This window comes from Callithrix jacchus, chromosome 8 (assembly GCF_049354715.1).
Source record: "Callithrix jacchus isolate 240 chromosome 8, calJac240_pri, whole genome shotgun sequence".
Lineage (NCBI taxonomy): Eukaryota > Metazoa > Chordata > Mammalia > Primates > Cebidae > Callithrix > Callithrix jacchus.
In genome coordinates this window covers 30,789,794-30,805,004 of record NC_133509.1, presented here as the reverse complement: position 1 = coordinate 30,805,004, position 15,211 = coordinate 30,789,794, and the positions used below count along the sequence as shown (strand labels likewise).

Here is a 15,211-nt window from a genome sequence, read left to right as displayed (position 1 = left end):
TGAGATTACAGGTGTGAGCCTCTGTGCCCAGCCCCCAGGTCATATTTTGCCTTATGTACATGGTTAATATTGCAGATTATAAGAGAAAATCTTGGTAGATACCAAGATATATTCTGGGAAGATTACTGTAAGCTACCATGATCTTAGGACTCTCAGAAGACACATACCAGTAGGATAAACCAGTGTCCCAGGAGAAGAATTGGCTTGGGAAAGCATGGGGCTGTGCTTTGTTGGTTTTCATATGGAATGGAAAGATCTGTTTCTCCCAGTCTTTGCCCTATCTCTTCCTAGTCTTATTCCTCTTACTGCTCTCCTCTGTAGTCAAAGTGGAGAAGGCCTGTAGCTACAGCTAATCTACCTATTGATAGGTTGTCTTGTTTTGGGGGTCCCAAGACTCCATAAGGTGATGGTGATTACGAGAAAAGTTCTTTAATAAATGATTATTCAGAAGGTAAAATAGGACATGAGATAAGGTTGTACACCCAATTAAGGTGAAAAATGTGCTCCTTGGCTAGAAGAAATTCTTGCAGTTAGTCTGTTTTACAAACCCTTAAAGATATGCTCTTGTAATTCTGTGTTTTCAGCTATAGTAAGAGGATAAAGGTAACCTATTAGAAATCACTTGGAAATAATTTTTTTTTTACAGAGTAGACATGCAGCCCAAACCTAGGAAATTAGAATTAGGAGTATGGAGAAGAGAAGAAGAAAGAAATGCCCATGTACTTTGAAAACACTGCCTCCCTCCAGTTGATCTACTCCCACCCCCATTTTTTGGTCACTAAGAAAGGTTATTTTTGTTGGATTTCTGTAGTCCCAGCTACTTAGGAGGCTGAGCCTGGGAGTTCAAGGCTGTAGTGAGCTTTGATCACACCACTGTCTTCTAGCCTGGACTGCAGAGAAAGACTCCATCTCCATTCATTCATTTAGTAAAATTTTTAATGGTGGTAAAATCTACATAACATAAAATTTACCATTTTAATCTTTTCTAGGGGCACAGTATACTAGTGTTAACTATATGCATTGTTGTACAGCAGATCTCTAGAACTTTTCCATCTTGCAGAACTAAAACTTTATATTCATTGGACAATTCCCCCTTTTACCCTCCCTCTAGCCCCTGGCAACCACCAATTCTGCTTTCTAAGAGCTTGAATATTTTAGATAACTCATATAAGTGGGATCATGCAGTATTTGTCTGTTTGTGACTGCTTTATTTCACTTAGTATAATGTTCTCAAAGTTTATCCATATTTTATCAAGTGGTGGGATTTCTTTCTTTTATAAGGCTGAATAAATAATATTATACTGGCCGGGCGCGGTGGCTCACACCTATAATCCCAGCACTTCAGGAGGCAGGTGGATCACGAGGTCAACAGATCGAGACTGTCCTGGTCAACGAGGTGAAACCCTGTCTCTACTAAAAATACAAAAAATTAGCTGGCATGGTGGCGCACACCTGTAGTCCCAGCTACTCGGGAGGCTGAGGCAGGAGAATTGCTTGAACCCAGGAGGCAGAGGTTGCAGTGAGCCGAGATGGCGCCATTGCACTCCAGCTTGGGTAACAAGAGCGCAACTCTGTCTCAAAAAAAAAAAAAATAATAATAATATACTATGTGTGTAATATTATATCATATAATATATATATATAAAATACACATATTTTGTCAAGTAGTGGGATTTTTAAGGCTGAATGTTATACTATGTGTGTAATATATGTTTATATATAGATATTACATTTGTATAATGTTTTTTTACTGTATATATATATATACACATATATGTGGTATATACATACATAGAGTATATGACATATATATGGCATATATATATATATACACAGAGTACAGTTTTGTATTGTATACACTATGTATGCACACACATCATATTTTGTTTACCTGTGCATCTTGTCAGTGGACACTTGGGTTGCTTCCACCTTTTGCTATTGTGAATAATGCTCTTATGAACATGAATCCACAAATGCTCGTTCAAGTCCTTGTTTTCAGTTCTTTTGGGAACATGCCCATAAGTGGAATTGCTGGATCATATAAGAATTCTATTTCTAATTTCTTTTTTTTTTTCTTTTTTTATTTAATCTTCAAGGGTTACCTTTTTTTTTATTGCATTTTAGGTTTTGGGGTACATGTGAAGAACATGCAAGACAGTTGCATAGGTACACACGTGGCAGTGTGATTTGCTGCCTTCCTCCCCTTCACCTATATCTGACTTTCTCCCCATGCTATCTCTCCCCAACTCCCCTCTCCCCACTTTCCCTCCGCTATTCCCACCGACAGACTCTAGTGTGTAGTGCTCCCCTCCTTGTGTCCGTGTGTTCTCATTGTTCATCACCCACCTATGAATGAGAACATGCAGTATTTCATTTTCTGTTCTTGTGTCAGTTTGCTGAGAATGATGTTCTCCAGGTTCATACATGTCCCTACAAAGGACACAAATTCATCGTTTTTGATTGCTGCATAATATTCCATGGTGTATATGTGCCACATTTTCCCTGTCCAGTCTATCATCGATGGGCATTTGGGTTGATTCCAGATCTTTGCTTTTGTAAGCAGTGCTGCAATGAACATTTGTGTGCATGTGTCCTTATAGTGGAATGATTTATAGTCCTTTGGATATATACCCAGTAATGGGATTGCTGGGTCAAATGGAATTTCTATTTCTAGGTCCTTGAGGAATCGCCACACTGTCTTCCACAATGGTTGAACTAATTTATACTCCCACCAGCAGTGTAAAAATGTTCCTATTTCTCCACATCCTCTCCAGCATCTGCTGTCTCCAGATTTTTTAATGATTGCCATTCTAACTGGCGTGAGATAGTATCTCAATGTAGTTTTGATTTGCATCTCTCTAATGACCAGTGATGATGAGCATTTTTTCATATGTTTGTTGCCTTCATGTATGTCTTCTTTTGTAAAGTGTCTGTTCATATCCTTTGCCCACTTTTGAATGGGCTTGTTTGTTTTGTTCTTGTAAATCTGTTTTAGTTCTTTGTAAATTCCGGATATCAGCCCTTTGTCAGATGGGTAAACTGCAGAAATTTTTTCCCATTCTGTTGGTTGCCAATTCACTCTAATGACTGTTTCTTTTGCCGTGCAGAAGCTGTGGAGGTTCATTAGGTCCCATTTGTCTATTTTGTCTTTTGTTGCCAATGCTTTTGGTGTTTTGTTCATGAAGTCCTTGCCTACTCCTATGTCCTGAATGGTTTTGCCTAGATTTTCTTCTAGGGTTTTTATGGTGTTATGTCTTACGTTTAAGTCTTTAATCCATCTGGAGTCAATTTTAGTGTAAAGTGTCAGGAAGGGGTCCAGTTTCTGCTTTCTGCACATGGCTAGCCAGTTTTCCCAACACCATTTATTAAAGAGGGAGTCCTTTCCCCATTGCTTGTTTTTGTCAGGTTTATCAAAGATTGTATGGTTGTAGATCTGTTTTATTGCCTCTGAGACCTCTGTTCTGTTCCATTGGTGTATATCTCTGTTTTGGTACCAGTACCATGCTGTTTTGATTACTGTAGCCTTGTAGTATAGTTTAAAGTCTGGTAGTGTGTTGCCTCCCACTGTGTTCTTTTTACTTAGAATTGACTTGGCTATGTGGGCTCTCTTTTGGTTCCATATGAAGTCCATGGTGGTTTTTTCCAGTTCTGTGAAGAAGGTCATTGGTAGCTTGTTGGGGATAGCATTGAATCTGTAAATTACTTTGGGCAGTATGGCCATTTTCACAATATTGATTCTTCCTAACCATGAACATGGAGCATTTCTCCATCTGTTTGTGTCCTCTCTTATTTTGTTGAGCAGTGGTTTGTAGTTCTCCTTGAAGAGGTCCTTTACGTTCCTTGTGAGTTGTCCTAGGTATTTTATTTTCTTTGTAGCAATTGTGAATGCCAGTTTGTTCTTGATTTGGCTCTCTTTCAGTCTGTTATTGGTGTATAGGAATGCTTGTGATTTTTGCACATTGATTTTATATCCTGAGACTTTGCTGAAGTTGCTTATCAGTTTCAGGAGATTTTGGGCTGAGACAATGGGGTCTTCTAGGTATACTATCATGTCGTCTGCAAATAGAGACACTTTGGCTTCCTCCTTTCCTATTTGAATACCCTTTATTTCCTTTTCTTGCCTGATTGCTCTGGCTAGAACTTCCAGTACTATATTGAATAGGAGTGGTGAGAGAGGGCATCCTTGTCTAGTTCCAGATTTCAAAGGGAATGCTTCCAGTGTTTGCCCATTCAGTATGATATTGGCTGTTGGTTTGTTGTAAATAGCTTTTATTATTTTGAGATACGGTTCATCAATACTGAGTTTATTGAGGGTTTTTAAGCATAAAAGCTGTTGAATTTTGTCAAAGGCTTTCTCTGCATCAATTGAGATAATCATGTGGTTTTTGTTTTTGGTTCTATTTATGTGGTGAATTACGTTTATAGACTTGCGTATGTTGAACCAGCCTTGCATTCCCGGGATGAATCCTACTTGATCATGATGGATAAGCTTTTCGATGTGCTGTTGCAATCAGCTTGCCAGTATTTTATTGAAGATTTTTGCATCTATGTTCATCATGGATATTGGCCTGAAGTTTTCTTTTCTTGTTTAGTCTCTGCCGGGTTGTGGTATCAGGATGATGTTGTCTCATAAAATGATTTGGGAAGGATTCCCTTATTTGTAATTTCTTAAGGAACCACTATACCATTTTCAATAGCACCTGCACCATTTTATATATTCTCCAGCAGTGCACAGGGTTTCTCCACATCCTTGTTAATACTTGTTATTAGTGGTTTTTTTTTTTATAGCCAACTCATTTTTTTTTCCCATAGCTTACTGTGGTACAGGTGGTATTTGGTTACATGAGTAAGTTCTTTAGTGGTGATTTGTGAGATTTTAGTGCACTCATCACCCGAGCAGTATATACTGCACCCTCTTTGTAGTCTTTTATCCCTCGTTCCTCTCCAACCCTTCCCCCCAAGTCCCCAAAGTTCATTCTGTCATTCTTATGTGTTTGCATCCTCATAGTTTAGCTCCCACGTATCAGTGAGAATATATGATGTTTGGTTTTCTATTCCTGAGTCACTTCACTTAGAATAATAATCTCCAGTCTCATTCGAGTTGCTGCAAATGCCGTCAGTTCATTTCTTTTTATGGCTTAGTGGTAGTCCATCGTGTTTGTGCATGCGTGTGTGTATGTGTATACACCATAGTTTCCTTATCCAGTTGTTGATTGATAGGCATTTGAGTTTGTTCCATGATTTTGCAGTTATGAACTGTGCTGCTGTTAACATGCATATGCAAGTATCTTTCGTGTAATGACTTCCTCTGGGTAGATAGCTAGTAGTGAGAGTGAGTATTTGGGGTGCACCCAGGTCCTGCAGGAGCAGTTTTCTTCCTTCAGAAGTTCTGTGGGTCCTCTCTGGATTCCTGGTTTGTTCTTGCAGTCGTTCTGGAGTTAAAATTCATGATGTGAGCCTCCATGCACTGCTCTATCCGAGTCGGAGCTACATCTAGTCCTGCCTCCTGTCCACTATGATCAGCAGCCAACTCTCCTGACAATTTTTGATAGCAGCCAAAAAATATGGATATGAGGTTGTTTTCCTCCCCCTGTTTATTGAGATCCACTACTTTAGGTTAATTGCTAGCATCACATAAGGTCATTGAGCTAGAGTTTATAGAACTATTCTTGTCTTATCTGTTCTTTTAAAAATCTCTTACGGCCTGGGTTTTGTGCATTTTTCTTTTTCTGTAACGGCAACCTTGCTGGTATAATGAGTAGTCCAAATATATTTGGATAGTTCTTATGCTTATGTCCTAAGGAGCTTAAGAGGGACTATTATAGGATGGCTAGAAGTGCAGACTGGAGATGAACTGCTTGTCATGTATCTCTGAATCTGTCACTTGCTAACTTTCTGATTTGGAGATATATTAATTCTGTCTTGTTTTTCTTTTTGTCATCTGTACAATGGGGTATACCTTTTTCATAGGGTGATTGTAAAGGTTAAATGAGGAAGACAGTGCTTCCTGACTGTATTCAAATGGCACACATAGAAAACGATAAATTTTTATAGATGGGTAAAAGAATGAGCCACAAGAAATTCTATGTAGACCTTGCATGACTGCCTCCAGGACTGGTGGAATTAATAGTTCAGCTATACTTCCAGCCATTTAATGGGCCACAAGTATATATTAGGATACATGTTAAGGAGCTGTTAATTCATTCATAAAGAATATTTTAAACACATAGCGGAAGTTTAGAAAACCTGAGTCATTGTTTCATATAAGTAGAGAGGACACTACAGTAACTAAAGAACTGGCATTCTTGCAGGCAAGAAACTCAGTATCTTAAATTATAGAACGTCTCTCCTAGAGGTATTGAAAGTTCTCATGCTTCATAAGGGTGTGAAACATTTGTATGTGTCTTTCACGTATTGTTCCAGTATCTTAAAACTTTTAGTCAACAAGTGTTTAGTAATTGAGAGTTCATTAAGTCTTTGGGCTACATATTGGTTATTGATTGTGGTTATCATTTCAGTACGTAATTCTCACTATTGTCTATAATTAGGGTCGTCGGGCTGTTAAAGTAGGTGGTTATGCTGCTTGCCAGGAAGCAAAGGAAGACATAAAGGTAACTTCCTGAATTATGGGGAAAGAGAGATGTTAAAGACAAATGTACACTATAAGAACCCAAGTAGAATGATTTGAGTGATATTGTTGAAGTGGTTTGGGGCACCTAGATGCAGAGATTTGGAACTGACAGGATTATGTGATTTCTTTTTTTTAAGTCTAGATCCCTCAGCTGAAAGCAAGTTTTAAATGCTGGTTTTTTGGTTTGTTCCCTTCGTTTGTAGAGTCATTCAGAAAATGTCTCTCAACATCCACTTCATGTGGAAGTATTACACTCAGATATTATGGCTCATCAGAAATTTGCTTTGCGTCTTGGTTCCTGGATGAACAAAATTATGAGCTATTCAAGTAAGCATACCTCCTGTTTTTCTTGTTTCTGATAAAATATTGTGTTTTTTATAGCCACAAATTTTAAAATGCCATTTGTGTATGAAATAAAGTTTTTTTTTGGTTTATACACTTCATTAATTTTCAGGATTGCATTTCAGATGCATGATATCATAAGGTATTATTTCAAGTGCACAGTATCAAGTACTATCTTTTTATTGGTTGTTGAGTCTTTGATATTGACAGAATTATTCTTTACATCAAATGTGGGAGGATTACTGTTAGTCTTTTTATATGTTATTATGGGAAATGTACTTTTAGGAGAAATATTATAAGAATAAAAATTATGGCTAAGTATAGTGGCTTATGACTGTAATCCCAGCACTGTGAGAGGCCAAGGCAGGAGGATCGCTTGAGCCCAGGAGTTCAAGACCAGCCTGGGCAACAGACCAAGACCAATCTCTATTTAAAAAAAAAAAAAGAATGCAAGTTGTTTAGTTGTGTGACCTCTTTTGTTTGTAGGTGACTTTAGGCAGATCTTTTGCCAAGCATGCCTTAGAGAAGAACCTGGCTCAGAGAATCCCTGTCTCATAAGCAGGTTAATGCTTTGGGATGCAAAGCTTTATAAAGGTAAGTAGACAGTTGCTTATGCTGTTTGTTGGGAAGCAAAGGAAGATTATGACCTTAAAGTAGAGCTGTAATATCTTTTATTTATTATATTAGTTATTAAATCTGTGATCTTGATTGATAAGATATTACATGTGAATATAAAGTTTAACCGGTCAGTATGTATTCTTTGGTGTTAAAACCCAGGATGTTGTCTTTTAAGTACAGAGTCTTTTCATTTAGTGAGAGCCAGTCAAAAAGAGTATATATGTATATGTCTATACACATATCTATATATTCATGTAGTGCCATTATCGAGTGGCAAAAAAAAAAAACTATTAGTTTTCATTGTAAAAATCTAAATGAGGCCAGGCGCGATGGCTCAAGCCTGTAATCCCAGCACTTTGGGAGGCCGAGGCAGGTAGATCACGAGGTCAAGAGATCGAGACCATCCTGGTCAACATGGTGAAACCCTGTCTCTACTAAAAATACAAAAAATTAGCTGGGCATGGTGGTGCGTGCCTGTAATACCAGCTAATCAGGAGGCTGAGGCAGGAGAATTGCCTGAACCCAGGAGGCGGAGGTTGCGGTGGTTGCGGTGAGCCAAGATCGTGCCATTGCACTCCAGCCTGGGTAACAAAAGCGAAACTCCATCTCAAAAAAAAAATCTAAATGAAGAACAAAACACAAAAGTCAAGAGAAAAACTAAAAGCATGGAGAAGGAAAAGTACAGAATTAGGGTACTTTTGAGTTAAATAGAAAAAGAATGAAAAGGTTGGGAGAGGATAAATTGAAGTGTAAGATGAAGTGGTGGGAGAGGTGCATATGAAATAATTCTGATATTCTATCACTCTAATAGCTGGAATGTTTTTGGTTTTTGCCTTGGTGATTTCCTCTTATTCCCCTACTCTCCCCAAAATAATCTATAGGTGCCCGTAAGATCCTTCATGAATTGATCTTCAGCAGTTTTTTTATGGAGATGGAATACAAAAAACTCTTTGCTATGGAATTTGTGAAGGTAATTATTTATGAATTAGTTATCAATAAATAGAAATAGGCAGTTTTTATAAATGAATTAATGGAAACAGGGATAATTATGAATCAAGAATTAAATGTCATTATTTATTTCTTTGTCAAAAGTTAGTTCTTGGCCCTGCAGGTTGGCTCACGCCTGTAATCCTAGTATTTTGGGAGTCCAAAAGTGCTAGGATTTGGGTGGATCATTTGAGGTCAGGAGTTCAAGACTGGCCTGGACAACTGGTGAAACTCTGTCTCTACTAAAAATATAAAAACTAGCCAGGCATGGTGGCAGGCACCTGTAGTCCCAGCTACTCAAGAAGCTGAGGCAGGAAAATTGCTTGAACCTGGAAGGCAGAGCTTGCAGTGAGCCAAGATCACGATACTACACTCCAGCATAGGTGACAGAGGGAGGCTCCATCTCCAAAAAAAAAAAAAAGTTTGTTCTCATACATTACATAAATATTTTCACAAATGTCATTTGGTAGTATGGAAACAGCATTCTTGGAGAAGAGATAGGTGGAAAATAACCTATTGACCCAGAGCTAAGGGAGGTTATCACATTCACATGTGCATTCAATCTTTCTAATCATTTATTTGCCTGTTAGTATAATAAGAATAGAAGTGAGTAATTGAAAAGGATAGCAGAAAGGAAGACCAGATGTGCATGCTAAAGCAGGGGGCAGGAATTAGGTGACCAAGAGTTCTATTTAATTGTTGGAAGCTAAAATGCCAGGCTAACCTTTACAGCGTTTTAATGTTTTATTAATCTATCATATGTATCTTACCTTATTGTGTTTTTTTGTCCACCTGCCAAATTAGATTGCAAGGTTATACAAATCAGGGACTCCTTTGAATCTTTTACTTTGCCTTATATAAAGGTATGCAATGAATACTTGTTGATTTCTTCTGATTTTGAGTTGCAGGCAATTCTGTAAGACTTAAGATACATATAGGACTGAAGATGGAATTGGGAGCAGAGAAAGAAATAATGATTGTTGTAGGCAAATGACACTGTGGGATAAGATACCTGCATTCCCTGGATTTTATGTTCAGACTAACTAAGACATTTGTTGTATGTCTTATCTTTCAGCAGTGATGGCAACTCAAGATTTTCTCTTCTAAAACTCTTTAAATATAGAATATTGGACCATATGTGTGATCTGAAGTGAAATTTTGTTTTCTTATACAAAAGCTAATCTCCCTACTTAAATGATTTTTTTTTCTGTACACCATGGTTACCCCTTAAACTTTGTAGGAATTCCAGAGGGTAAAATTAATTACATAGGTTAAGTATCCAACTTTGTGCCTTACACATACATATGCTTATTATGTGACTGAGTATATTACTATTTTTGTTCTCCCAGTATATCAGGGTTGTTTTGTAGCTGTTATGCACCAGTATGGGAAAGAAGTTATTTATAGCCAGGATCCATTCTGTTTAAGGCTGGATTCAATCTAATTGATTGGTTTTTCTGGGTTATACCAGCTGTTAAATACTTTGGATGTATCTCCTGCCCTATACCATTAGAGTAGAAGCTGCTAAAGATTGCCTCAGATTCTGTTTGGAGAAAGGATAAAGTATACCATTACAGTCATCTGTTGTTTTTTTTTGTTTGTCTTTTTTTTTTTAAACTGCCTGCCCTCCCGGTGTATATGTTTTAATAGTTTCCACTCCTATCTGCTAAATTGAGTATGTGAATTTTTACTTGATTTGTTGTTTTTCTCCTTCTAAGATATTTTTGCTGATTATAATATCTTGCCTTAATAAATAGGAATTATATTACTTGACATTTTATAGATAGAAACAACCTTGTAGCAGTTATTAAGATTGGGATTTTTTTAAAGTCTTTAGTAGTGATTTTTAATTGATTTTCTGTATATTTCAGTATTATAAACAACTGCAGAAAGAATATATCAGTGATGATCATGACAGAAGTATCTCTATAACTGCACTTTCAGTTCAGATGTTTACTGTTCCTACTCTGGTATGTATTGATTATTCCTTTTCAGTCTTCCTAAGTAAAACTTGTTTTGCTTTGTAAGAATTTCACTTAATGTTGAATCAAATTAGAGCAATGTTAGAATCACTAAGTTGGGTTATGTGAATTCTTCATTGGTACCCAAGGACTAGTTAACTAGTCACTGCCTTGGTTCACATGTCCTAGTCAATGCAGATAACACCTAGAGCTGGTTTCTTTCTAGAATACCTTAGTAACTTACGAATGTTGCCTTTTCAGTACCAAAAATATTTTAAGAATTGTTTGTAGGCAGATAGAGGAAGATAAAACTAAGAAGCCTGGTGGTGTGCCTGTCAAGCATTTGGGAGAGATGGTGATACATAGGCCTGGGAGGAGAATGGAAGATTCTGCTTCCTTTGTATACTACTTCTTTTCTTTCTTTCTTTTTTTTTTTCTTGACAGAGTCTTGCTTGTGACGCCTGGCTGGAGGTGCAGTGGGATGATCTTGGCTCACTGCAGCCTCCACCTCCTGGGTTCAAGTGATTCTCGTGCCTCAGTCACCCAAGTAGCTGGGATTACAGGCATGCATCACCATGCCCAGCTAATTTTTATATTTTTAGTAGAGACAGCGTTTCACTATGTTGGCCAGGCTAGTCTCAAACTCCTGACCTCAGGTGATCTGCCTGCCTCTGCCTCCCATAGTGCTGGGATTACAAGCTTGAGCCACCACAAACCCGGCTTAATTGTGTGATTACTGATGATAAACATTTATCTAGATAATGTGTATAGTGGATTTGGGGTATCCAGATATGTGTTGTCTAGTTATGGAGGAGTAGGGAATTTTTCCTTTTAGAAAATAACTTCTTAGTAGTTGCTATTCAGTGAGACTAAGGACTGTGTTTAACATTCAATAACAAACATTTATTAAAAATGACTTACTAACCAAATGAATGAATAAATCAAGTCCATACCACAATGAGTTAATTCTAAAGACAATATTCCTGAAATATTCTGCAGGCTCGACATCTTATTGAAGAGCAGAATGTCATCTCTATCATTACTGAAACTCTACTAGAAGTTTTGCCTGAGTACTTGGACAGGAACAATAAATTCAACTTCCAGGGTTATAGCCAGGACAAATTGGGAAGAGTATATGCAGTAATATGTGACCTAAAGTAAGTTGTTCAAGTTAAAAGTGAAGGCACCTGTTAAACTCAGTGTGCTTATTTGCTCTGTCTTATAAGTAATCCTCTGATCATTTTACTTATCTAGAATTCTCTTTATAATGATGGCAAGTACAAAGAAATGTTACTGCCTTGTGTTAATAAATGTCTTCAGTAAACGCTTTTTATTGAGTTGTAAAACCTGGTTAATAAAGTAAGTATTGTGGAGAGGCCTCTTACAGAAACTTGGGGTCTCCTGGGGTCACCAAATGCATTTCCATTGTAATTACCTTACTTTTCACTCACTTCCACTTTCATGCTTTGGTTTTGTCCTTCCTGTATAGTCTCTTTATACATAGTTTCAGATAATCTATTGATGTAAATTTCTTTCTTTTTCTTATTTTCTATTTTCTTTTCTTTTCTTTTTTTTTTTTGAGACAGCATCCTGCTGTGTTGCCCAAGCTAGAGTGCAGTGATGCAAACATGGCTCACTGTAGTCTCAACCTCATGGCCTCAAGTGATACTCCTGCCTCAACCTCCGATGTAGCTGGGACCACAGGCATGTCCCACCACAACTGGCTAATTTTTTATTGTTCTGTAGAGATGGAGTCTCACTTTTTGTTGCTCAGGCTAATTTCGACCTCCTGGGCTCAAGCAGTCCTTCTGCTTTGGCCTCTGAAAGTGTTGAGATTACAGGCATGAGCTACCACACCTAGCTATGGTTTTTAAACTCCCTTTTTCCTATACAGTTGATTCTCCCTATCTGTCGGTCAACCAACCACAGACTGAAAATACTCCATTTTAAAAAATTGCATCTATATCAGACCAGCATGGGACAGCATAGGAAGACCTTGTTTCTACAAAAATAAAAATAAAAATTAGCCAGGCACGGCAGTGCAAGCCTTTATTCCTAGCTTCTCAGGATACAGAGGTGAGAAGATAGATCACTTGACTCCAGGAATTTGAGGTTACAGTAAACTATGATCATGCTACTGCACTCCAGCCTACGCAGCAGCGTGGGATTCTATCTCTAAAAAAATAAAATAAATTTTAGTAAATTGTTTTGGTTTATCTTCATTATAAGTAGAGATGGTAGGTAAATTCAGCAGTTAATCAATATGTAGCCACTGTGATTGAAATTTGTTTCTTATCCAAATTGTGCAAAAATGAGATGTGCAAAACAAAAACTGCTAATGGCAGTACTTAAAGTTATTGTTAAGTCAGTGACTATCCTTGGTCTACTTTATAGAAAAAAAAAAGAATCTCTCTACTGTGGTTCTCATTACTGTGAAGCTTTTTTTATAACTGAGTTATTTTTATATCCAGATAAGTGGTACATATACTCTCTGACTATAGTTAGTCTCTACGGTGAATAATTTCAAGCCAGCACATCCCTAAATACCTGCCCTTATAATAGAACTTTAAGGTCCCTGGTTTGGAAGGCAACTTTAAATCTTCCGATGCTTACAATTCCTCCCCTACACCCCATCCTAAATATGGATATCTTTATTGACCAGGGGAAGGGAAAATTAACACATTTTGGGATCTGTTTGACGGTTACTGTGTAATTCACTCTCACAAGGATTCTGTGAAATTTATTAGTAACTATGTGCCAAGGAGCTTTGGTTATTTTACCTGATTTTATTCTTGCAGCATTCTTAGAAGGTAGTTGATACAATCTACTTTTGTGTGTAGATTGTAAATGTTTGCCTAAGGTCACAAAGCTAGTAAGTGACAGAACTGAGATATGATCATAAACACTTTTTATCTGTGAAACTCATATTCTTTTCATTATATCATGTAGCCTCACAGGATACAGAAACAGCAACACAAAACCTGCTCTGAAACCTGGCCTAAAACACCAATCACAAAAAACCTTTATTTAGCAAATAATTTGTGTTCATTGTTTTCTCAGTCTCTCATTATAGAAATTCTGCAGTCACATCTTAGTCTTTCCTTACATATTTATTTACTAATTTCCCCCCGAATCCTTGTTTTTAAATAAGTTAGAAAATAACCACACTTAATGTATTTTGTTTCCAGGATAAAGTCTAAATTCTGTCAGAATTTGTAGGTCTTCATAGTTTAGCCTGTGTTTGTGTATCTGACTGTATCCCAGCATGAAATAATTTTGTTGGTACTAGTAGGTACTCTTCAGCCTACCTTAGGAAATTTTCATTCTCTCAAAACAGCACATTCCAACTTCGGATAGCTTCTTCCAACTATTATAAAGGTTCTTATTGCATATTGAACATCTTTTTTGTAGCTTTTATTTTCTGGTTCTAGTTCTCTTTGTCCATTCAGAAGAACTTCAGTTCTTGTTTAACTTGAAGAAGTATTTAAAGTCAGCAGTCATATCTGCCAAGTCTTTTATACATTAAGTTACATTTATTTCTTTAACTGTTTCCATTTCATGTTGGTTAAAATTACTTCTAAATTATTATCCTTTTCTACTGAACCTGTTCTGGGTGCATGTATACTGTTTATGTGCCAAGAAATGAGCACAGCGCTATAACTGAGATCTGACTAGTAAAATATAGAAGGGAGAGATTACTACCTCTCTTGTTCTAAAAAATATATGCCTATTAATTTAGTTTTGTCACTTGCTCCGTGAGAGGTATCTCATGGGGTACTTGGTTTCTCAGTTGCTAATTTATTGTGGAAATGCAACTTAGAAAAGAGATACAGTTGAACCTTGGTTCTATTGAGGAACAATATTATTCTTTTATTCGACCTCTTCCTGTGTTCTATTTCCAGAAAGTATAGCACACTCTCAAACCAAATCTGTCCCTTATTGTCTCACCCTGTCCACGCTTTTCTTCCTCTTTTCCCATTGCTTTTTTGCCATGTATTTTTTTTCTACAGACTCCTTTTCCTTCTCTTCCTTATATTTTTGTTTGTTCCAATCTCTTATATCTTGTTTAGTTAGTAGGTAATCTGTAGAGGTCACTCATGAGCTATGTGAGATTGCTAGAAACCAAAAATGTAAATTGTCTTCTAGATCAGTGCTTCTCAAATTTTAATGTGAAGGCAAATCATCTGGGGAGCTGCCTTTTTTTTTGTTTTTAACTTTTATTTTGAGTTCAGGGATACATTTGCAGGCTTGTTACATAGGTAAACTTGTGTTATGGGGTTTGTTGTAAAGATTATTTCGTCACCCAGGTGTTAAGCCTAGTGCCCATTAGTTATTTTTCCTGATCCTCTCCCTCCTCCCAACATCTATCCTCCGATAGACCCCAGTGTGTGTTGTTCCCCTCTGTGTGTGCATGTGTTCTCATCATTTAGCTCCCACTTGTAAGTGAGAAGATGTGGCATTTGGTTTCCGTTCATGCGATAGTTTGCCAAGGATAATGGCCTCTAGCTCCATTCATGTTTCCAGAAAAAACATGATCTCATTCTTTTTCTGGCTGCACGGTATTCTGTGGTGTGTATGTACCACATTTGCTCTTTATCCAGTCTGTCATTGATGGGCATTTAGGTTGATCCCATGTCTTTTCTATTGTGAATGTGCTGCAGTGAACGTATGT

The 15,211-nt window shown here is 37.3% G+C and overlaps 1 protein-coding gene across 4 annotated transcripts in view; it reads left to right on the top strand.

Moving 5' to 3' along the window:
- Positions 1-15,211, top strand: part of UBR1 (ubiquitin protein ligase E3 component n-recognin 1) — a 162,186-nt gene that overhangs the window by 51,500 nt on the left and 95,475 nt on the right. For all 4 annotated transcript variants that reach the window (XM_009005311.5, XM_002753370.6, XM_078334075.1 and 1 more), the window contains exons 7-12: positions 6,549-6,611; positions 6,835-6,958; positions 7,460-7,567; positions 8,473-8,561; positions 10,450-10,548; positions 11,539-11,696. In XM_009005311.5, coding sequence (XP_009003559.1) covers positions 6,549-6,611; positions 6,835-6,958; positions 7,460-7,567; positions 8,473-8,561; positions 10,450-10,548; positions 11,539-11,696 — 641 coding nt within the window. The remainder of the gene's footprint in view (positions 1-6,548; positions 6,612-6,834; positions 6,959-7,459; positions 7,568-8,472; positions 8,562-10,449; positions 10,549-11,538; positions 11,697-15,211) is intronic.